The sequence below is a fragment of the Necator americanus genome, chromosome II (assembly GCF_031761385.1).
Source record: "Necator americanus strain Aroian chromosome II, whole genome shotgun sequence".
NCBI lineage: Eukaryota > Metazoa > Nematoda > Chromadorea > Rhabditida > Ancylostomatidae > Necator > Necator americanus.
The window spans coordinates 29,399,990-29,424,428 of NC_087372.1; the positions used below are offsets into that span (position 1 = coordinate 29,399,990).

General features: G+C 39.6%; 2 protein-coding genes across 4 annotated transcripts; both read left to right on the plus strand.

Annotated features, from left to right (window-relative positions):
• Positions 1-676: 676 nt before the first annotated feature.
• On the plus strand, positions 677-12,078 carry RB195_019876 (uncharacterized protein; the record flags this gene model as incomplete). Of its 2 annotated transcripts, XM_064187928.1 has the most annotated exons (15): positions 677-826; positions 3,168-3,318; positions 3,763-3,822; positions 3,900-3,986; positions 5,552-5,608; positions 5,699-5,776; positions 6,541-6,620; positions 6,692-6,749; positions 6,810-6,946; positions 7,046-7,205; positions 8,088-8,183; positions 8,243-8,316; positions 11,468-11,525; positions 11,737-11,841; positions 11,900-12,078. In XM_064187928.1, the coding sequence occupies 15 exons, from the start codon at positions 677-679 to the stop codon at positions 12,076-12,078; spliced, it is 1,530 nt and encodes a 509-aa protein (XP_064043808.1). The 2 variants fall into 2 exon arrangements, with proteins under 2 accessions (XP_064043808.1, XP_064043809.1); XM_064187927.1 differs by lacking the exon at positions 677-826 and having other exon boundaries at positions 3,171-3,318.
• Positions 12,079-12,644: 566 nt separating this feature from the next.
• RB195_019877 (uncharacterized protein) lies at positions 12,645-20,700 on the plus strand (the record flags this gene model as incomplete). 2 transcript variants are annotated; one of them, XM_064187930.1, is made up of 11 exons in its annotated part: positions 12,645-12,701; positions 12,953-12,993; positions 13,047-13,170; positions 17,628-17,714; positions 17,779-17,857; positions 17,994-18,090; positions 19,562-19,636; positions 19,898-19,988; positions 20,062-20,204; positions 20,284-20,398; positions 20,530-20,700. In XM_064187930.1, 11 exons carry the CDS (start codon positions 12,645-12,647, stop codon positions 20,698-20,700), a joined length of 1,080 nt encoding a protein of 359 aa, XP_064043810.1. The 2 variants fall into 2 exon arrangements, with proteins under 2 accessions (XP_064043810.1, XP_064043811.1); XM_064187929.1 differs by lacking the exons at positions 12,645-12,701; positions 12,953-12,993; positions 13,047-13,170; positions 19,562-19,636 and having other exon boundaries at positions 17,682-17,714.
• Positions 20,701-24,439: the final 3,739 nt, after the last annotated feature.

A 24,439-nucleotide genomic window follows, 5' to 3' on the forward strand; every position in this document is an offset into this window, starting at 1 on the left:
ATTTATTTCTTCATTTTTGCCTTCTTGTGACAGGTTACAGTTCCCTAGGTCATATTGATAAACGAGATCGTTCTGTGTTTGAATGCACAGATAAATCATCTATCAGTCTCGAGGTGTAAGCGGGACAGTGCTTGGCAGCATTTGAACAATAATTATTTTGTTCATTAGCAGCTGTATTTTCCACTCTGTGTGCTATAGGAGAAGACTAGCTGGTGATACCTAGATACCCGTTGTTGTATACAACTTCATCATCTCTTTGCTTTTGTATGCAACTTATAAATGTGTAGCGACACCCATTATATCGTCTCGAACCTGTTTTCTTTCCATTTGATTGTTACTGCTACCAAATGTGCATTGCATGTGTTAAGTTGTGAGTATTTTTGTGCCAACCGATATTGCTGCGGTTGACGAGATGGAGTAGCTTAGTCTAAATAAGAGAGCACTATTGTAATTCAAACTTCTAACAGAAGATCGTTTTCACCATTTGCTGTTGAACTTTTCTTCGGAGGTTGTTGCAGACACTATGAAGATTTTTTTAATATGCTGTCCGTATTCTTAAAGGTATTTCGCGTTACCTCATTATTGATGGGATTCTATGAGTTGGTCAGTTTCGGTTTTGTTTTGAGAAAGATAGCGCTAAGGTGCTTCTGGGCCTTCATCTTCACTTTTTATAAAAATGAGAGTAGATCTCATATTTGTTGATGAGAAGTGTAAGGGAACACTCTTGTCGTGCTATTGTCGATTGGATTTCAATCGCATTTGGGACAGTGAACTGAATAATCCCACTCTAATGATTGGAAAGGAGAGACATTTTTATTTGATTGAGGTAACAAAGAGGTAGTCTAACATTAATACTTCGATGGTCCTTTTGTTACAAATCCTTTCACTCCATATTGTGAAGATGATGAGTTTTTCAAGAGAAGTAGTCCATCTGGTATCCTTATCTCTAGGAATTTAAAGTTAGGACAAGGGTGCAGATAAAAAGAATCCCGTAGACTTTCAAGCATGGCTCCGACCATATCAATGCGATCATATCCTAAGCAAGCCGTCAGATGCAATTTCCCTCAGATTTCACGTGAGGATTTCTCTTGCTTCTGGTGCGGTTAGAAGCCTGAGATCACACTATCTCTGACTTCTACAAAGAAAAAGAGTTCGTTTGAGTAGACATTCAATGTTCCTGAGGGTGATGTCTGGACAAGGCTCGCTATTTCTCTCCTGTTGGACCAGCACAGAACTTAATACGTCATGTACTACAATGCGCATAGTTTTTAGGGGTCGCACAGCTGTATGTGGAGTCGTAATTTTTAATTATTTCTTTACTATTTCACTTCATTCAATAATTCCGACGGCTCTTACTAAGTATTCTTCTTTTAATATTTCCATGTAGTTGTGTTGTTCTCTGCGTCTCTACAGCCATGCGAACACCGAGGAGGATTTTCTCTGTCTCCATATATAACTGAAACGTGGTAGAAAGATGTTGGTGTCACATCGCATCAGCGCATCCACCTGATACGCAATGTCTCGGAGGCGATCGCGGAAGTCTACGGGAGCAGCCTTACCGTTCTCTAGCTGCGTTGTTGGTTGCACCCAAAACGGCGCAATGGGACCCTCACTTGTGAGAATCGCCTCCGCCAGCGGCGTGCATCTGAACAAATGCAAACAACAATGATTGATGAACATGGATGAGTTAAAAAAACTAACTAAAACATGCTATTTTTTAAAGTCAGAAGCTTTGGATTCGTGGTTGGGCAAATTGATCTAAGCTGAGGGGTCAATTCTCAATGTCTTTAAGTATGTTGCGCAATGCTGTTGACCATATATTTTGATCTGCCGAGTTACCGCGTATTTTACTCATGATCGATTAGTTTTATAATATAGCAGGGTCAAAACGACATGAAGCTCGGTGCAGTTGCGTAAACGGCTGCGCTCGAAGTGGTGCAGTGGAGCGTGGCAGTTATTATCGAGGTGCTAGCATCATTCTTCGTTCCAGCCGCTTACGTAAGTGCACCGTGCTTCGAGTCATTTTCACCGTACTATGCCTAATATTTGGTGCAATATTTTCCTTGCCAAATAATACAGTGGTCGTTTAACACAGCCATATGTGGAGATCATCTAAAAATTCACGGGTATTGCAGCATGTTACGATTTCATAATAAGTTTCGTGACTTAAACGGCGGCCGGATGTTACGGCCTAGTGCGGCTATCCCCATTTTCGCTAGAGTATGCTATCTTTACTTATATCCGTGCCTATCCTGTCCGATCTTCAGCTAGCGTTCGCATAGCTTCAGGTTTTCTGTTTCCGGGTTTCTGTGACTACTTGGGAGGTCCCCCGGTGCACTATATCTACTCCTGAGTAGAGTTCTTCGTTTCACCGTTGGACAGAAGTAACCCTACAGTAATAGAGCAACTTTCTCTCTAGCTTCTCCATCGTCGTTGACGGTGCTCCCCAAGTCTTATAAGAATAATCGCGTCTAAACGACATGAAGCACGGTGTACTTATGTAAGCTGCTGAGTGTGGAGCTAACGCTTAGAATTGAGGTGCGGACTAGAGCGATAAGAGGTGCTAGCAAGAGTCTTTTCTCGATCCTAACCGCTATGTTCCATCGCATCGCCTGGAGACAGCCGTTTACGCAATTTCAGCGTGCTTCATTTCGTTTTGACGCTACTTTACATCATAGCGGATAGGTAGACTCGCAGCTTGATTTCGTTGGTGATGGTGGAATGGGGTCAAATACAAGCACTATGTCAAAGCATTCGAATCCTTGACTGTGTGCTTGTCCGATGCGCTCCTTGAATATATGTTTGTATTTGAATTGGGTTTAGCTTATTTTTGCTGAATAGCTCTTTCCTTGCTGCCGTTGTTTTCTGCGTACAGGCCTAATAACAGAACTGACAAACTCCACAATTTCAACAGGCTGTCCGTTGAGGATCTCGAGCAGACCCACATCTACTTGCATTTGTCAGGCCGGAGTAGCAGTCCATAGGATACACTAATACAGACCCTTTGCTTGAAGCATTCTCAATTTTTGGATCAGTAGAAATAACAAGTCTTCTGCATGCTAAACTTAGTCATTGATATTGTATCTCATGTACGTACCCATATGATGAAGCTTTGCCACTCTGGAAGCAATCCAATTTTCGAACATTGGAGTTTTGCTGTGATTCAGGCAATGAAGAAAAGCAGAACACGTAAAATCCAAAAGTTGGACTCTTCTCCCATCCAGAGAAAGGAAAAGGAAGAGGAAGAAATGGTCACTGCTACAGTGGAAAATCATATGAAGGAAGAATTAGTTGACAATCCTAACGATGGAGGAAAAGGTGCGATATTTCCCAACACAATTGTGAATTTGATTTTTCCTTATTTTTTTCTGGTTCCATATATCTTATACTGGTTGGCTTCTATAGTTCGTGTTCATAGGTGATAACAAAAGCGTGGAAGATGCTACCAATGAAAAAATATTCTATAAAATAGTTTTTTGTAGACTATCTTCCGTCCTGTGTCGTTACAAAAATAGGATGCGACGTAAAAATCCCACTGAGTTAAATTGTCATCTGAAATAATTTCTCAGAGTTAAAAGTAGGCGTAATAATTTCTTAGAGTTAAAAATAGGCGTAATATTTGCTTGGAAGTTTTTGGATTCTGTGTTATAATTTTTAGAATATTTTCTCCTGTGCATTCTTTTCTTTCTCCTATGTTTTATTTGCAACTATTCTGCTTCAAAGTCGTTTTCTTCTAGATCATGAAAATTTTCACACTTGTAGGAAAACGGGATAGGCGAGATACAGAAGACCGTATTTCAGCACCAGAGAAGAAGAAGCAAGGTAGATTGAAACGTTTACTGTTCGAAGACTACAATTACTTGGTCTTTCGAGCTTTTTTTTTGTATTCGTGCATTTAGCGAAATCTGTTCAATCCAAGAAGAGAACAGTTGCACCATCGGAAATGAAGACCGAACAGGGTAGTGAAGAGACGAGTGCTAATTTAGGTATATTATAGTTTACGACTTAGCGACTTACTGCGAAAAGCGGGTTGGAGACACTCAAAAAGTGGTCGCAAGGGCTAGCTGAGCAGGTTTCTTGAGTTTGGGGCCGCTAAACAGTATTGGGTGATTTAGTAATAAGGATTTAATTATAATTGAGATAGTTATGCTGACTAACATAATTACTAAATCAACCAACCACGTTTAGTGGGCGAAACTTTAAGAATGCTGCTTAGGTAGGCGTTACGACCACTTTTGGACAGCCCTCTTGGAGAGTTGTGGAAATACCTCCAACAAATCTCAAAAAGCAACTAGTTCGAAACAGAATGTACGACCGCTTCTGTCTCACTCCAGACTGTGTAATATGCCCATTCGGGAAGGAAGGGGACTGCATGGTCTCTGGTGTAGTCTATCTAATTTCGTGCAAAACATGTGGGGACCAATACATTGGCGAAACGGAGCGCCCCCTTTGTATTCGCATTAAAGAACATCTAAGGGGGATGAAACAATCGAATGCAGCAACTCCCCTCGGAGTTCACCGCAGACAGTGTCATGAAAACGTTCCTTTCTGCATAGCTGTCACAATTCTATCGTACGAACCCGAAATTATAGCTCGCAGAACTTTAGAAGCGTTTTGGATAAATGCAAAAGGTCCAAAAATGAATAGAAAGGAAGAGTGCTTAGCCGTGACCAACGAACTGGCTCTGTATCAAGACCTTTGCGGGTTTGATCTACGGGGTCACATGCGGGTCGCATTCTAATTAGTATCAGCGGAGCGATTGCACCACGCGGATATCCGCTAACATCACGGCAACGCGGCTACTAAGGTAGGCACAACGATTTGGGCTTTTTTGGTTTTTGTTTCCGGGTGTAATATCCTAGGGGATGATGACTTGTTCTGGATGAAGCATTTGAGAGGATATATTGTAAATGTTCTTACTTTCCAGGCTCTGACGAAGGCGACAACGCCGAAATGTTAGCCGTAATAAATTTTGTTAACAATCTTGACTGTTGCTTAAATTCGACTATCAACAAGCCCTCTTGGCTCACTTTTTCCAGCAATCTACTATATCTCCACCCTTTTCTTTCTAAAAGGAGGTCATACGCCTCACTCAGAACATGAACTGCTTAAAGTTTGATAAGTTTGATAAAGTAAATAACTGTTCTTCATAATGGAATTCTGTTATGCTAACAAATAAATAGGGCGAGTGTGGCGCAGTCGGTTAGAGGTCCGTTGTAGACACACGGTCGAGGGTTCGAAACCGCCCTAGTGCAAACCAAGTCTTTCATCCCTCCGGGGTCGATAAATTGGCACCAGACTTGTCTGGGAGGATAAAAACACTGACTTGATCATCGGCTGGCCCCCGCAAGTCATTTGTATAGGCCAACACGCGTTCCAAAACCTCAACGTCACGAATTCCAGTAAAACGCTTTGGCGCATCCCGAGTGGATTGATACGCCAGTGACTTTATCCTTTTTTTTATCCTTTTAACAAATAAATTCCATAGATTATTTATTTTCTGAAAATTGTTTTTGTTTATCATATTATTTTAATTAATTAGTTGATATAGAATCTCTGGACCGAGGAGATGAAGAAAAACCGATGTCGAAGCGAAGAAAAAAGCAAGGTATTTTTCTGAGTTGCGGGCATGTTTTTTTTTAATGTAGAGAACACTGAAATATTCTATAAGGTTTTTCCGTCTAATATATAGGTTCAGGACCACAGTCAGGAGAAACAAGAGCTATTCTACAGGAGATTACCACTCAAAGCGATGAAAACCCGGTGATCAAACCCGGTTGGTTATAAGTTTTCGAGCATTTTTCTCGGGAAAGAAATGGAGACTTAGAAGAAGTCTAAACATTTTGATGAGCATAAAAGTTTTTACATCATTAGAAGTACATAGCGGTTAAAGAGGTTGTTCGGAATGAAAATGAATGAATGAAAGTTCCTCTTAATTTTGAGAAGACCTAAGTTTTTGGTGTTGCGAATTATATTATTTTATCCGGAGTTACAGTTACTTACTTCGTATGCTTCATCCCTATAAAAGGAACATCTATTGAATTTTATCCGGAAATGACCATTTGGAGTACTTCATTCATCTTTAGCTTGATTTCCTTCACTACAAACTGCAAGATCATGCGATAGCCGGAATAAACTATGAAGTTCGGCTGGTATCCAATTCAGGCGAAGTTTTTCTCAGAGAATTGAGCTTATGAAATTCACAATTTTCACCTCTCTCATTCTAACCAGAGCTTGAGAATGTGGGTCTTGATTGACTTATAAAGCAGCTGAGCAGCATTTTGCAAAAAATCGTCAGCGTCGAATGAATAAATGAGTGAATAAGAAAGCAATAAACTCAGTAAAATGTAATCAGTACCAAATGGAGGCAATCGAGAAAACGCGATGTGACTTCGATTAGGATGGGACAGACGGAAGAAAGGGAGGTGTCAATCAGAGAAAAAGTTTGCGCTGCAGTAGATGCTTCTTGTTCATCCGTTTGAACATATGCGGTGCTTGTTATACGTGTATAAATTAGCTACAGAAAAGAACAAATTCAAGAGCCCACAAGGAAATCGAAGCCAATCAAAAGCGGGGAGAGCGAAATTTTGCGCAATCTTAGACTTACTGTTGGTGCGAAGGTTGGTTCCTAAATCTGAATTAGCGCTCATGGAAAAGTAACAACTAATGAGATATCAGCTGATCTTTACAGGTTTTAGCAACTGCTGGTAACAGCAAAAAGAACCTTGGATCGCATGTGAGCGCCGCTGGTAAGATCAATGGACAATTGACTCCATTTACCGTTGATTTTCGTATTGTGAGGTCTTCAGGCAGTCTTGAGCAAGCTATTTATAACGCTCGTGCAGAGGGAAATCGTTGCTTTGCATTGTTCGTTCGAAATCAACGTCAATGGAATTCAAAACCTATGGAAGATGCCACTGTAGAGCGTTGGAATGACGCGCTTAAGGTATGCATGTACTCGTGACAGATTTTTTTTTATTACTATACATACTCAGTCGGATCTGACAGTACTTACTGTTTTTATAAGAAACCGTCAAATTTCTAGGAAACTGGATTTCCACTCTCACAGATAGTTCCGCACGGCTCTTATTTGATGAATCCTGGCTCACCTGATCCTGAGAAGCTACAAAAAAGTCGCGAGGCTATGGTAGATGAGTGTAAACGCTGTGAAAGACTTGGCATCCTTTACTATAATTTCCATCCAGGTGAGAATATTAGTGTAATTCTTCGTTGTTTGTTACCTTTACATATGCATATGTTCATATTAATCCGGATAATGATTGAAAATGTTCGAATCTTTGGGAAAAAAACAAGGAACTGAGTGAAATCCACGAAATATTCGCAGATTCAGACAACCGTCTATCTTTCTCTTCAAATCTGAGATGGAACTGTCCACTCTTTCTAAGGATAAGAAATTGACCTTTGAGAATCGTCGAAGAATTAACGGGCTTTAAGATGTTCGTTCCATCTAGTAGTAGATAGAGATCAGTGCGTATTTTAGAAGAATGGCTACGAGAGGGAAAACATCTCTGCAAACCACGGACTTTGTACGTTCTCGACAAAATGAAAGCTGCTGAAGCGATTTTCATCACACGTACGCGGTGAAGAGTGGTTTTTTCTCTGACTTTTGAGTCTGCGCATCTAAAGAGTTGGCTCATTTTAGAATGCCTCTGGCTACTTTAGATGCATTTGATTTCTGTATGAGTGTGTTTTACATTTCCGCCTCCATTCTTGGAAACCGTGTCCTGAACCTTATACTGTTCTGTAGGAGAGAACTGAACCTCAAAAATTTCCGCGCACATTGCCCTTAACACTACCGAAACTCGTAATTTCCTTATCTAATTAGTATGAAAGTTGCAAACACGGGTACAAAATCGAACAGAAAGGTTTTAATCACATGAAAGAAGTTGCCAAAAAAACTAAGTTTTCTTTTTCTATCATGGAGAGCGTACTAGGTTTCATCAATTGAGTCTTGATTTCTTTTCTTTGTTAAACATTTCCCTGCATTTCTTATGAAATCACACCGTGGTACGACCTATGGGATTTTTCCTTGTAGCTAATTATTTGCACTAGTCGCCATGATTCAGGGTCTACCACAGGGGCGTGTACTGTCGAGGAATGCCTCAAAATTGTAGCTGCGACAGTCGACTACGTTGTGGAAAATACAACCCGCATCATACTTTGTAAGTTCATGTAGCAATCAGTGTTTTCATGTCAGAATGCAGTAATAATTGATGTCCAGTAATTGAGACGATGGCTGGTCAAGGACACACAGTCGGATCAACATTCGAACAAATTCGGGACATAATTTCCATGGCAAGTTAACAGCTTTATCTTTGCATCTCCTTTTATCTCGAGAAGTCTCGAGGTAGAGCACTAATCAAAACCCACCACTTATGTCTCAGTAATACGGTAGTTGAAACTGAGAGTTTTTATATTTCACTCTATTTTTATAATTGCATTGCTTTGCGGAACTTCTAAACTGCAGTTCGGAAGCTTTTTCCTTGTACACGAAAAAAAGAAAATAAAAAATGTATGAAATAAGTTCTAAAAAATATAAGTCAAACGTGACTTGGAAAAATGTAGCTTCTTATTTCACCTGTCGGTAATCATTCGGTAATTTTTATAAAGAAAATTGTAGATAGAACTTTCTTTAGTTTTTCAATACGTACATTTGTGTTCAAACGACTATGTTCAAGCGGATCAAGCACAATTCGCCTTCGATTGGTGCAGAAAAGAGAAGAGAATGTGAACTATGTTAAACAGAAAAAGCATGAATTGTGGCAGACGCGTCACTCATCCGATTGAAAAAATTGCACCCCCTTAAATACAAAAGAAGTTGGCATACTACCAACAACTTTTAGGATTAAAAGCGTGTGGCGGTAATCAGTCCGCTTTGGATGTGCCAACGCGTTCACTTCAATCAAGATTCGTTTGAGGTTTACGAACGCCTGTCTATCCTATACAAGAACTTGCAGGACCAAGTCGGATGTATCAAGCCTGTTTTTTTTAAAAATAAAAACACCAACAACATTAGACGCAAGTTTTAAGGAACTACGAACATTAGAGATCAGATTAGTGGTAATGTTAATGGATCATGTAAGATGTCTATGTGCGTGTTGTATGAATTCCAAGAGGTGTCTAAGTTCTTCAAAAAGTCCTTCGCAAGTCGTCGATGGCTAGCATCCAGATCATTGCGAGTTGATTTCTTCTCAATGCTTTACCTTTTATAAAAACTGATGAAGTAACCATTTTTCTCGCTTATTGGCACCGGATCATCAAATTTACTTGACTATTTCGTTTTAGAAAAGCAGTGGAGCAAAGTACTGTCATCCACTTCTCCTAGGCATTAAAGTTCTCAAATTTCTTTTTTTTTTAAATCTCACTCGAGTCCTAGTATGGCAGATGGTGAAAAATCCAGATCTGAGGCTAAAAAAGTTTAAAAGGAAGGACTCTTGAGGATAATCCGTGGAGTTGTTAAAATTATTTAAGTGCGAGGTATAGCAGGTGAAAATCTTCTGTTTCAACAATCGTACTAGTTCGGGCGAGCTGGCATGGTGGTATTTCTGTACAACGACATCCAAATGACGGATTAAAAAAAGCAGTTTCCATCTGGAAATTCGTCGGCTTGAGGCACAGTGCATATCACTGACTTTAATGTAGGGATGCCAACAAACGTTGAGTCTGCAGCAAAAAAAAAAGTTTTTTTTTTGAGAGCTGCACCTGGCGATGGGGAAACTTCTCTACAAAGGATAGATCTTCACAAAAAAATCATAATTCTTGTTCATAGTAACTTTGCTGTAATGAAGGAGCCGAAGTGCTGAAAAATGACCCCATAGGAAGTACTGTTGATTTAATACGAAATGAAATTGTTATATTTCAATTTGAGAAAGCACCGGCTAAACAAGAACAGAGTGAGAGATGATTGAAAGAATTTTTGCACGTTAGATGGCTTCGTAAAGAACAAGGGGAGCTGAAATGATGTTTTTTTTTTGAGAGATATTAAACTCTTTTTATGAATGAAATGGTATGTAATATAGTAATACGTATGCCTGTAAATAGTATGTGATGTAATATTCGCGGGGTGGATGTTGCGCAATCGGTAGCATGTCTCGCTGTGACTGCACGATCGATCGATGGTTCGAAGCCGCCGTAGTGCCAACGAAAACTTTCATCCCTCCGGTTTCGATAAAATGGTGCTACATTAGTCCGGGAGGTTTTTAACACTAACCATCACAAGTCATTGCATAGACTAGACACGTGCTCGGAAGCCCCAAACTATTTTGAGTTGAAATGGACGCGTTGGCGTATTCTAATTGGATCAATTAACGCCAGACACTCTTTTTATCCTGAACGTTGTTGGTAGTATGCCAAGTTTTGTTTATGTAATGGAGCCCAATTTTTTTCAATTGCATGAGAACGACGCATCTGCCACAATTCAAGCTCTTTTTCTGTTTAGCATACTTCTCTTTCTCTTCTCTTTCCTGCTCAAATCGAAGGCGTATCGTGCTTGAACGTTCGAACACATTCGACGCCGAATGAATATGTATATTGAAAAAACTAAGAAAAGTCCCATCAACAAATTTGTCCTATAAAAATGGAATGACTACCGGAAACTGAATTCTGAGTAAAAATTTGTTCAAATCACATTTAGTTTATATTTTCCTTTGGATTCATTTCATTTTTTTTTGGTTTTCTATTCTTTGTCGGGTATACGAAGAAATGCACTGCAGCTCAGGTGCTGCGAAAAGCAATGTAGTCATAAAAATAGAATAAAGTACGAAAATTCTCTGTTTCATCAACCATATTACTGTGTAATAAGGAGGAAAGTTAGTTTGGTGCTCCTGCTCAAGTACGCCGTTAGTTGGTTCTGTTGAGGGATCTCATTGTATTCCCGACTGCTTCGGCTCATAGTTGCATGATATTCTTCCGTCCTTTACACAACATCATTTTCAAAATAGTTATAGTTAGAATATCACTGTGAGCAGGAGGGGTAATAGACACTAAAGAACGCGCACTGGTTTTGCGCAACCTCAAACGTGTCCAGTCGCCATCGAACGTATTGTGTTCGCCTGGTATTCTGAGACTAGTCGATAGAGGATGGGACCTATCATCTGTATGGGCATCTTTTTCTCGTTCTTCTAAAAGTGATGGTTTGGTTCTTTATTCATAAATTCGTGCGTGATTAAGATAGATTTATAGTCGTCTCGCAGCAAAGTCACATTTTGTTAGCATTGCCGTCGTCGTTCTATCGATTATCATGCCATCGATCAGTAGTAGACCCGTCCTAGTGCCCACCTCAGTCGAGGGCATTGTAGAGAAATTCTCAACGTCATCACAACTGAGTTTACTTGTCTATTTGTACTGTCGACCTTGCACAGAAAGCAGATATACGGATTTTATTTGGAAAAGCTATAAACTCTAGTGCACAGCGGATTTTTGTCACCTCTTTATTCTTGATTTTCAGGTTCAAAATAAGGATCGCGTTGGAGTGTGTATTGACACTTGTCATATATTTGCTGCTGGTACGTTATTATTACATATTTTTGGTTCCATGGAAGCAGCGTGGAAGAACTTCTCTACTTTTTCTTAGTCGCGACCTAAATTCCTTTGCTTATATGTTCCCGCATCCATGTTGTTCAGTTAAAGTAACAGTGAAAAATTAGCCGTTTTTTTAAATATAGTTTGCCTAAGTTTTATTTAATCCACTCCTAAATTTATGTGCTTGATTAATAGGTTACGACATTCGAAACAAGGAATCGTACAATGCAACCATGAATAAATTCGACAAGATAGTCGGCCTCAAGTACCTCAAAGCCGTTCATCTTAATGATTCTAAAGGTAAAGAAAGCTAAATTTTTGTTGTAATCACGATTTGATAGTTTGATCTCGTAACAAGGCGGAGTTGGCTGTCACGCGGATCGTCACGAGAACATCGGCAAAGGAAAAATTGGAAAAAATGGCTTCAGATGTCTTATGGAAGATGAACGATTGGATGGTATTCCATTGATTCTTGAAACTCCTGGAGTGGACTATCCAGGAGAAATGATGACTCTTTACTCGCTTCAGAAACGTTGATCTATTTCATACAACATTCCTGTTCGATCCCCAATTTTTCTCACAACCGCATCTCTTTTTGGTACTGTTTAGGGCTACGTTTCGAATAGTCACTCTTCATATTTTTTGAAATAACATGCTCCGTTTTTTACACACCAACTACGACTAGACAAAACCATTTTGGATCATAATAACTGTTTTATTTTGTTCTGGTTATTTGATTTCTTTGCATACGTTCTGTGCCTAAATTTTTTACTCTCATGTGTGTATTTAATCATTTATAATGCTCTAATTAATTCATTGACGACAACGCGAGAAGACAATATGCATATGAAAGATTAAAAAAAGTAAGTTGGTCCTACATCCCCGAAAAATAAAATGAGCGCTTTCGTCAATGTGTTAATGCTAAAAGTCTCTTTTTTACTCTTCTGTATTACATGCGTTATGTTGCTACAGTATACGTATCTCATCATACATTCACTAGCTACGCTTAGCTGTGAATGTTTTCAACTGGGTGGACGTGTACTGTACCTTGTACGATTGGGGCAGGATATATGGTAGGGGCATGTGTCAAGCAAACTGCGGCCATGGGTTGCGGCAGATGCTTCGTGTTCCCCCAGTTGAACCTGTTTGACGCCGACCATGTCTGATAATTTTATTGGTTTCTGAAGTAAAACATTGATATTCGCACTGTTTTCATCCCGATATTTACATGGTGGTATTTCCCTTTGCGAGGTTCACGCAATCCTATTCGTTCCGAATTTTCGAAACTTCTCTTCAGATATGAGACATATTTCCAAGTGTCAAAGAAGTGAACAAATAGCTAATAAATAGCAACGAAGCAGGAGCCACAAGGGGAAGTAGTGTGGTGTCGGGTGAAATTGGATCCATTTAGAAAGCCTCCATAATTCCATTTGGATCCTGTGGATTCTCTCTGTGAGCAATAATTATTGGGAAGATTTGTTACGGAATAGCAACGCTATGTTTAGCACAAGCATATTATGGTCATCACGTACATGCCGGAAATTGCCGCTAGGGTCAGGATCGTTCAAAATGACTGCCGGTGATCCAGAAGCGAACAGCGGTGCACGTATTGCGTTGATAATGACCTTGGTTTGGAGTTGGAACTGTGCTAGATCCAAATGAAGACGGATGACTTTCTTTACTTCAAATTATAATATAAATATTACTATCTATAACACTTTAGTTACAAATCGTTACGTATTCGCAAAAAAAAAAAAACTACACTGTATAGCAACTCCAGTCTACTTTACAGAAGGGAAACATTCAATACGGAAGAGAAAGGGTGAGTATTTCAAGTTGAAAACTTGTAGATAGATGCAACAACTAGATTTTAGATTTAAAACAACAAGATTTCATGATTCTGGAACAAAACTTTTCTGCCTCTTTGGGAAATTTGTCGTTTTTTTTTACAGAAGAACACTCTTTCTATTCTCGCTGAGTCATCACTAAGCTCACTTTGTAGGGTTCCAAAGATGCGGATAATCCCGATTATCATTAAGTTCTGTTTTACTTCCCCACAATTGTCAACAGGTCTCCATTTTCCTTTCAACATTTCCCAGATTTATTAATAACGAGTTTGTTTTTTTATCTGCGTAAGACATTCGTAATAATTAAATATCCTATCCACGTAATCATATGTAATAACTACGTCTTCTCAATGTAATTTCTTTAAATGATCCTTAGTTCTTTTGTAATTCACATCTATTCGCTGACGTCAAGTCAGCAGCATATCATAAGTTTTTATCTCAAGAGCTCAAGAGCTCAAAACTGTAAAATGTGCAGGGTACAAGCAAAGTGTTTGCTTGCTTGTGAAATAATAATAAATATTAATAGTTAGTTTTTGCTTTGAACAAAATCTATTGGCAAAACAACAAGAACAAACACTTTTTTTAAAATAATTGATGAACGGAAAATTACACCTTGCATGTAATGCCCGTAGGCGTTGCTGCTCATTAAAAGCAAGCATTTGTTGCGCAAAATTCAATCGGTGAGGGTAATCCCTCATATTCAATTCCTGCCCATTCACTTTTTTGTACGGGTGAAAATGTAATTTGCTATGCAGAATCTGTCTTACAGTACATTTGTTGATTCGAACTTCAGGTGCGTGGCGCTGAACACAGTGGTGTGGGTGGGCATCGCAGTACCGCTTGTCTTCCAAGGTTCTCTGCACTGTACAGTGTAAACTGATGAACAGACGTTTTTCGTTATTCAGCCATCTAGCTAGCTTCTCATTCCGAGATCATATATCCAGCAGATTGTGTCTCGCGCGGGAACAAAGTGATTTCGAGTAATACTTAATCTTCGGCGGAATTCACGTCGTCCGCTTGCGAATCGGTAACGACGTGAACCGTCGTTACCGATTCGCCGTGACGCAAGCTTTGCTTTTCAGAATAAGAAGTACATAAAAACAGTACAGTTCAGAATATAAAGTGCTAATCAGCGCATCAAACACCATGCACAGCGTTTCCAATTGACTGTAGTTATCTTGAGTTACTTAGTCAGTAATTGACTGTATACACCGATGTTTGGGTTTATCGGTTTTTTTTAGAAGATTTACAGGTAGAACACAATATTCCTAGTACAAAATCTAAGAAAATTTTACTTCGAAATAAACTTCTGCTAAAATTTAGTGTTTGTTTCCCTATGAAATTGGATAAATGCGTTTAGCGATATGTGAATGATATGCTTATCTTAGCCACAAGTATTTATTCCTTACCGAATTAAGATATCTGTAATTCTGGGGCCGAAATCAGATGTTATTTTTGTGTCAACTTAGTACATGTTGATACCGTAGTGTAGCTTCACTCACATAAATGTTGATGGATCCCCTTCCACACATCCAAGCATATCCTTTTTAACATCATTTGCTTGTCCCCGCAATATTTGTTTGTCTTAGTTTGTAGAAAGGAGTATGTATCCCAGCGACAAATCCACAAAAGGTACCTCAGTCATGTTCTTTATCTTCGATTTCAATGGAAATTCTTTGGTACGATCTTTCAGAATCACTGCTTATTCACTATTACTGTAGAGAAAGCAGTTCCCAATCCATATTATGAGGTTGTAAGAAGACACGTGAACAGTATTTTGTTTGGCTGGTTAGGATTCTAATGGCCGGCACACTTGCATCCAAAGTATTTATTCACTCTAAAAAAATAGCTGCTTATGTAATCTTTCTAACTTACCCCGTTCGATGGGTTTGGAACAAAGATCATTTATTCAGAACAGGTGTGAAGCAATTTCTATTAATAAATGTGTGCACAACGGCGAAGGTGTTAGAACGCAACGTATTGGAACGACCTGATAATTTTACGGCGTTAAGTAGTTACGGCACCGTTTTCTTGTTAATTTAAATTGAACTTCCTTCACGGAAAGTTCCGCATTGCTTGAGCGCCCGTTCAAAATTAATTCCGTGATTCAATATGCAGTTTAGCCGGCACTCAACGTACCAGTCATGTGAGTTTTTTTCAGTTACTGCCAGCACTTTTCTTCAGAAACGTTTCAAAATAATTACCCTTAGTAATGGCTTCGTGTGTAAAAATCGTAATAATTGTAACTTGACTATTTGCTAGTAATTATTATTGCACTTCTGTGAGCACTCTTTGCTCTGTCTTTCGTTCAGGCAGTTGAAGTTGATTGCAATCATTGGTAGTGCTGAGCCGAACTTATAAATTCTATGACAGTACAAAAGAAAATGTTGCGTCGTTTTCATTTTTTGTATTGTGATTTTAATAAATTTCTGATAATTTGATATCGTAGAGAAAAAGTTCACCTGGGGGAACATCCCTAAATAATTTTCAACCTTTTTTTGCTTTTTTTTTTGATGAACTCTTCTTAAACAGATCACTTCCACTGCCGATTGTAACCGGATAAACGTTTTAGAAGAGAGATTGGAATTTCCGGGTGCTTCCGTAGCATCACTTAGCTTCTTTAACTTCTTCTATATTTGATGCTTCTTTTTGACTCCGTATTGCCGGAAATGTATTAATACATAATTTTTTAAATGATTGTTTTGATCCTTTTTTGGGTTTCTCAGTTGCTGATTCGTCTTTTCAAAATCATTCTTCAGTGAATGTGTGAATAAACAAATGAGAATTCCTTCCTCTTAGCGTTCAACAACAGCCAAAGAAAACCTTAACCGAGGATGGCAAGCAATGCTAGGGAATCTGTGAATTCTTCTTTCATCATTGGAATGGACGACGTGGTCGCCTACCATAAGGTGAACACGATTTTAGGAGCAGCTACCACCCTTGTAAACTTACTGCTTCTATTCGTGTTCTGTGCATCTTCCTCGTTGCGAAGAAAGTCTGAGGTATATTGCTATTTGTTCTTTAAAATATTTCAAAAATTAGAGAGAATTTCTGTGAACACTATGACACTAAGACTAATTGTGCATCACCTGTTCAAACCATTAGTTACCGTAAGGTACATTGTCTCGGTAGCTGTCGTGCAACTACGGGTTGAGTCTCTTCAAGTCAACATTCCTTGGTATAGGAAAACCCAGACATATGCTTTGTCTGCACTCGACAACTGTGCTTAGGCGATCTCATGAATCCACGCAGATGTTGTCAGATGTATGCGGAAGAGTAGTTTTTAAAATTTTACGCATGACACAGTAACGAGAAAGAGTCTCCTGACTCCGGAGGAAAGCCGGGTACTGCAGTCAGGAACGACGTTTTTGCAGTAGACGTCTAGACTAACGGAACGAAAAAGGACTAGGATGAGGATGATCTAGTCCTAGGAGCATGTGACAGTAGAGGAAATGATGGAGTTGGTGTCCTTGTTAATACGAGCTTGGCAAAGAACATGGACTCTTTTGAACAACCTACGACTCAAATAGGACGTCTGCGTATAAATAGATATGGCTCAACGCTAGCTTCCACTATCTTCGCCGCTTACGCTCCAACATCAAGCTACCAGAAAGAAGAAGTCGATGCATTCTTTATGGGCTTAGAAAAGTCATTTTCTTGCTTGAAAGGCGATTTAAAATTAAAACAAGTTTTGGATGTACAGTGAAATGTCATCACATAGTTTAGATTAAGAATTTTAGAATGCGCTTTAATTTTATGTCACTAAAAAATGAATGGGTGGGTGTGGTGTAGCGGTTAGAGGTTCCGCTTCCTGCACGATCGATCGGAGGTTCAAATCTGCCCTAGTGCTCACCAAGCCCTTCATCCTTCCGGGGTCGATAAATTGGTACCAGAGTTGTCTGGGAGGATAAAAGCACTGACTTGACACATCGGCTAGCCACCGCAATTCATTGTATAGGCCAGGTACACGTTCGTGAACCTCAAACGATTCTGAATTGAAGTGAAAGTGGGGGCGCATCCCACGCGGATTAATTAACGCCAGAAACTTTATCCTTTAACTTTATTTACAAGACTTTGATCTCATCACCTGGAGAGGTCTTCGCAGGATGTTGAATTTCTTAAAGGCTGTCTAAATGAATCTAAATGAATGAACTAAAATTAGAACTTCCAGTTTCTGTTAACTACCCGAAATTTCTGTGCATGTAAAGTATATTCTGTTTTTATGCGTACTGATTGCAGATTCTGATTGTACTATGTATTGCTGATGGAATTAATTGCTTTTCCATTTTCCTAATGGGTCTGAATCGGGTGCTTTTGTACACAGAGGTTTGCATAATTGAGTTGCTTTGGTTTTTCTAAGTATAACGTTTTTGCAGTAGTCTTTATTCAGGTTATTGACACACTCTCCATTCCTATCCGTGCTGCATTGGAATGCGCTATCGAGCCCTGGTTGATTTTAAGAGGATATGGTACAAGCATAGTAATTTTCAAATAGTTTGGAGATAGTGTAGTTCATTTGCCGAATGTTTTGCCTACATAGCCCATCGTGCGTTGCAAAAAAATCTGGCAAGTGTACCGTAGAGTGAAATGCGGGTAATATTTCAGGAGATTTATGGCCACCGACTGTTCAATTTGCTATGGGTATAGACCGCTGTATAGCAGTTTTCAATCCGATTTCGTACAGCAAAAGTCCGTTGAAAAGGTAAGGAGAAGTCACATAACGGTTAACATTTGTTTTTTTGTGTTTAAAGACAGTGTTGAGGGGATCGAGATTGGGATCTAGTAGATGTGCGTAGGAAGGTAGTCCAAAAGTATTCTCTTAAAAATACACAACTTCCTCCTCCAGACAGGCACCGCCATCAGTATGAGCATGAGTTTAAGCCGCCATCAGCACTCAGAAGCATCAGTCCACAGGAAGTCTGCAAAAATGCTTCCAGCCAAATGATTTCGCCCCTTCGGGAGACTGCCTTCTGCGGGGCACTGCCTTCAAGCACTTTACTAAAAGACTACCAAAAGATTTTTTTTGGTTCGACACGATGTATGTATTTTGAAAGAGTCATTTTGTTGGAAGCGTTTTCGCTGATCTCTTGGACACTGATGCATCAAATCCTTAGATTTCTAAGGGTTGCTTTTAACTGTGGTGCTAGTGTTCTTCATCCTAGCCCTTGTCTATTGGTAGAGGAGCTAGAAAGATTTCAATTTAAAAGATGCGTACACATTTACGTATAGAAGATCGTACTAGCAGAACGAGCCAATGGTGCTTACACTGCTTCAGCGGATTTTGAGAAATAACTATGAGCTTTGCAGAGCATAATCCTTCAGTTATATATCAGTGACACTTGGTAGGTATTAGCGTTATGGAAAAGTTTTTCGTTTCTTTTTTTCAAAAACGATTTAGCATTAGAGGAAGGTCGTTTTAGTGTAAAATAAAAGCCATCTGGAAGGGTAGGTTCAGTTCTATAGATTATGTTTTCTTCTGGAATGTTATGGAACCTTAAGAAAATGGACGAAATTGGGGTAAGAATAACGGAACTATATGTCGAAAAAATGGACACCTTAGATATGTGATTCTCTACCACCAAGTGCAGACATTAGGCTGCGGCTCAAGGAGCAAGAAGCCCTAAGGCTGAAAAGAGAACCACGTGTTGGAGGTGTTCAGTGATTTGGACTTGTGTTTCCGCCCCCTCTGTATGAATTTGATTCTTTTTTCTAGTGACATAAAATCAAAGCGCATTTTATTGCACTATATACAAACTTTATGGTGATATTTCACTTTTCATGAAATCTTGGTTTAATATTAAATCGTCTTCCAAAAAAAGGAAGCGAAAAAACATCCACCTAAAATAATTTTCATTTAGGAAGCACTTAGTCACTACAATTTCCTTCTGCTGAATGTTCTCATACGTTATTCGCGCTATGTTATGTTCTTGTCAGAATTAAAAAATGATTGATAGATAAGGAAGATAATCATCAATTATTTAATTCCGGTGCACTCCACCCATTTCCATAACTCCGGTTAGGTGAAAACAATTGAAACGTTCTCATATCTTGGATCTCCGCCATAATTCTATCTATCTCCGCCATAATTCTATCTATGTTTTCTGTTAGTGTGCAGCGAAATTTTTAGATAGCACTTTTATTAGCTCAACGTTTCAACTTTTAGCCGTCTTCAGAGCCCTAAACAGAGTTAGATTGGGACAATTTCCCGATATATTACCCCGGGGTCAGTGCTTCGATAATCGTTCAAGGTAATGAAAACGGAAGACATGTACATTGAAACTAGTCTTACCGTTACTTTCGGCCAAACATCCAGTACTGTTCCACCCGATGAAGGAACGATGGTAGTAGGCACCTGTCGCGACAAGCGACGACATACAATTTGATCTACACATGCAACATCAGCCAGTTATAGTTCCTACACCTCAAAAATCTCAATCTGTTTTCTACTAGGCACACTAGTAGAAAACAAAACTATCAAAACTACTCAACCTTCCTTGTTCTACTTTCAGACGCGGCGTTTTCTTTTTCTTGACGATATTCGCAGTGACTTGTGAGCTTTCGGTGGGATATTTCATTTCCTGGAGCAGACGATTCGTTAAGGTAAGTCGTCTGACTCAGATTGCAATCAAGGCGCGGATTACTGCGCCTAAACCTTTAGAATTTCCGATTCCAGGTGAAATACTGGTGCGGAAGGAAGGCGGCGTTCGGCGAGTTTTACGCATCATTTGTGTACGGATCGAACATATTGTGTTATTTACTCGCGTTCTCACTAACAGTGATAGCTTATTTTAAGTCACAGTACTGGATGGACTCAGAGTGAGGATTTGCTGTTTTCTAGGCTGTTCAGTGTTCAACAACATTAGAAGTGCAGCACCATTCACAGCTCTGATTTTAGTTCAGGAAAGAAACAACTTGCTCGGATTAGATACCAACTCATCATTTCCATTTTGTCAATAATTTTGATCTCCATACCAAATGGGGTCTCATTATTTGCTCAATATATATCGAATGTAAGTGCTCTTTCTTATCCTGGATAAGATGTAAGGAGACTTTACAAATCCTAATATCCAGCAGTTTCGTGTGCCCTTGCAGCTTGCTGTGCTCTGGACTCTTGTAGTTCTAAAATATTTGGTCGTTTTAGGTTGCCGATGCTATAGCGAAACCGTCTACTTATACCACATGCATAAATTCTGCCATCAACATATTTGTTTATCTGGTCCTCTACAAAGAGTTCCGGGATGAATTCATGAGAATAGTTTTACGTATAAACAAGGTTCGAACTGTACTAGTAACAATAACGACAGTTTTTTAATTTTGAAAATTACGAGCACTATATTGAATGTCTTTTACATAATGAATGATCTCGCTTATGTCCTTGTTACACAAAGAGTGATAACGCCAGAGTGAGAAGTGATATCTGCTATTATATAAAGCCACTCCATCCGTTCGACGTTAACTCCTACCAACACTTAAAGACCAGGCGTACTTAAAATTGTGCGATTGAACCGCTCCTTTTTACGTTTGCACGGTCTCCAAAGGTGTTTCTCACTTTCGTAGTCATCCAGGGTACTTTGTATGAGCGGAGTTTTGATCTAGTAAGCGATTGAATTTGTGAGTTGAAATTTGAACGAGACAATGGTGCAGTATGTTCAGCAGTGCTCATCGACTTGCTTTCCCACACGGCGAGTAGGGCGACGGTACCTCAGGCGATTTTCAGGTTTCTCCTTTTCATCCGGTAAAATTGAAAGAACATGCTTTTGGGGGTAATCGACGGTGCTTATCAATATGCACAGCTATTTGCGTGCCTTGTAGACGATATCATCAAGCAGCGATCAAGTCTATTGATTTTTCGCCGGAAATCGGTTTAAGGTTAGCGAAATGCAACGAAAACTGCGACAGTTTTTGATATTTGCTGAGATAGTGAAGAATAGATAGTTTTCTGTGTTTGTCTTGTTCCGTTACAAAAACGAGATGCGATGAAAAAATCCCACTTTGACTTAATTACCGTTTGAAGTAATCCGCCTTATCTAAAAACAAGCGTAATATTCTCTAAAAAGTTTCTTTTCCGTATCATGATTTTTCAAATGTAGTGGCTTCCAATGTTTTCTCTTCCATCTCCCACGGTTTTACAAGTAGTGTGCTTCAAAGTCCTTTGTTATCCATATCATGAAAATATCCACACTTGTAGGATAACGGGACAGAAGAATATAAATGACAACATTCCAGAGAAGAAGAAGAAAAGTAGGTGAAACGTTGGCTGTCTATTTTGTTTTTAAAGATTACAGTTACCGGCTCTTTTCAATCCTTTTTCTGCATTAGCAAAATCTGTGCTATCCAAAAGAGAAGAATTGCGTCATCGGAATTAAAGATCGATCATGGTAGTGAAGAGACGAGTGCTAATTCAGGTGCATTATACAAAAATCTGTTTAGGTAGGCTTACCACTTAGCGATATATAGCGGAAAAAGAATTGAGGAACTACAAAAAATGGTCGTAACGACTACCTAGGCAGGTTTCTTGAAGTCTGAGTCACTAACACGATGGTTACCCTGGTTGTGTACGAGGATTTTTGGATGAAACGTTTACTTGTCTGATGTTTTGTGTTTTTTTCTTTAGAAGCCTGAGTAGAGGTTGATTGTAAGAATCCTAAGTTTATTCTGTCACCCTAGGTGAGTGTTCTAATAATCGTTCGATATTCGGAAAAGATAGTTATTCTTTACCTTAAAAAAACAACACCAACTAAAACCACCCAGTGTAGAGAACAGACAATGATGCTAAATGCGATAGCCATAAACCATGCTGTTAGTATACCATTGGTTGTTAGAGTTGTTAGTGTGTCACTAATAGAAACTAATAACAATCCTATGTACCCGTTGAATCGGTGTAGTAGTTGTAATGTTCTTCTTTACGATTCCTGATCGCTTTCAGAAACAAAGATCGTGATTTACTTTGAAAAGTCGTATTATTCTGGCTAAAGTTCTCGGCGTCTGTCGCCAAATTCTCCCTCTACATATTGAGCCTGGAAAAATACAAACACATGCAATCCATCACTCAGTTACTCTGTCCTCCCACAAGATCTCATTCAGCAAACAGACTACTCACCGGCAGTGTCAGAGAAGCAGACCTGAATGATGAGCACCTGAATGATGTATCAGTGGAAACGGACGACTCTTCTTATGACGTCAGTTCTGTGCAGTGGAACCGGCGCTCCTCCTTGTGGACTTTATGTACTGATTTATTTATTTAAAGGCATCAACCCACGAATTTGGGGTGGTGCGGGATTCAGGTAGGTTATGCCTACACGTGGTCGTAGATTACGGGGAGGAGGGTGATTCTGTCCATCGCTCTTTGTATCAGTGGAAACTTCTTTTCCCCCTTCCCCGCCGGCCTGCGGTTCTTCCGAATGGGTTTTCGACGAATCGCAGGCGAGAGCGCGCATACCTTGGGAAGAATCTCATGGGTAACTTCAAGACAGTTTACTTTCCTTTGGAGGGTCCTGTTGCAAAACTTGCGGAACAAGCCGACTTATTTTTTTTTTCAGACTATGATGGTGTTTCGATCCTTTGCAAGATATACATCCACTTTTTGTGCATTTCCTGCCAGTGTCCAAATATACAGCAAATTGGACATCTATTATGCTCTCTGAACGCTGCCTTTCTATCAACCATTAAACTGAAGTGAACTCAGAGCATAAAACCGATCTATGTTATTTGGCAAAGCATACAACGAGCGGGACTCATCTGCGCAGTCATGTTGAAAGACTGTCTATATTCTGCAATAGTCGTGCGAGTGTCAGTGCGAGTAGTTCTCTTCACTATATCGTTTACCATTTCTTCAGTTGATATTAATTTATGAAGATCACAAATGGATGTGCTTCGAGGACCACGTATTTCCCCGTGATGAAATTAAAGGCATCACCCACGAGTCTGTCGTTGTATGGATTTCCGAGGGCCAAACTCTATACAGGATTGTAGCTAGCGGAATCAGCGGTGGTTCCGCTCATCTTTCCCTAATCGTAGCTTAAATAAACGGCGTTCTGGTCCCCTTAGAAACCTATTCATAAGTTTCACTTGAATAGGCAGTCGAGCAGAACTCTTTCTTTCGCTTTCGAAAAACGAAGTTTTTCACGACGATTTCAGTTGCAGTGCTCCATCGCGCCGCATCCACCTGCGCATCGGTCGAAAGCCAGTGAGTTCTGCTCGACTGCCTATTCAAGTGAAACTTATGAATAGGTTTCTAAGGGGACCAGAACATGTACATATAGGAGCGTTCTAAAGTTTCTCCTAGGAACTAAAACGGTTCCCAATGCGCAACGTTTTTTAGGACGTTTAGGGAAAGGTGAACGAAATCACCCCTCATCCTGCAATCTAAAACTCCATCCCCAGTTTTTCCCGTGGATCCCTCCTCGGATTCGTGGTATGCTGCCTTTGAGTTGAGTCAGAATTGGATTTATAAATTCCCAAGAGATCACATTGTGTCTGGATCGCGACCCTTTCAGTTTTAGCATTTTCTAAGCGAACTTGGGTATATCGTTTCGTCTTTGCATTCGGTACATAGAAGATCAATTGCATGACCGTAGTTACCTTCAGTCCAGAGATAATGATGGACACTTTAGCGTGCTTGACTTTGCAGCATATTCAACAAATAGTTGGATTTTTGCAATCTAGTCAATGGCTGATTATGAACATTTTCTGAGAGAAGCGTTATAAAAGTTCTGCATTCCCAGACTTTGCCGCTAAACTCCGGTATCGGGACAGCTGGCAATTTTGGTGATATCATCTGTAGTTTACCAAGCGGAGAATTCAAAACATTCGGTGCGATGAAATTCAATGGTATGGTCATGCGCATGGTCTTGCGTGCTTCTGCAATTGCACTCAATGTCGATCGCTGCAGATTGTGCATGATCAGTAAGAGTGTGAGGAGACCAATACATTCTTGTGTCTGTGCCTCTTGTTCTCCATTGAGTCAACTGTAGAATCAAGTATTGAACCAACTCTAACTGTGAAAGCATTCAAAACATTAAGAACTAGCAGTGAAATTGACGTAAGCTTAA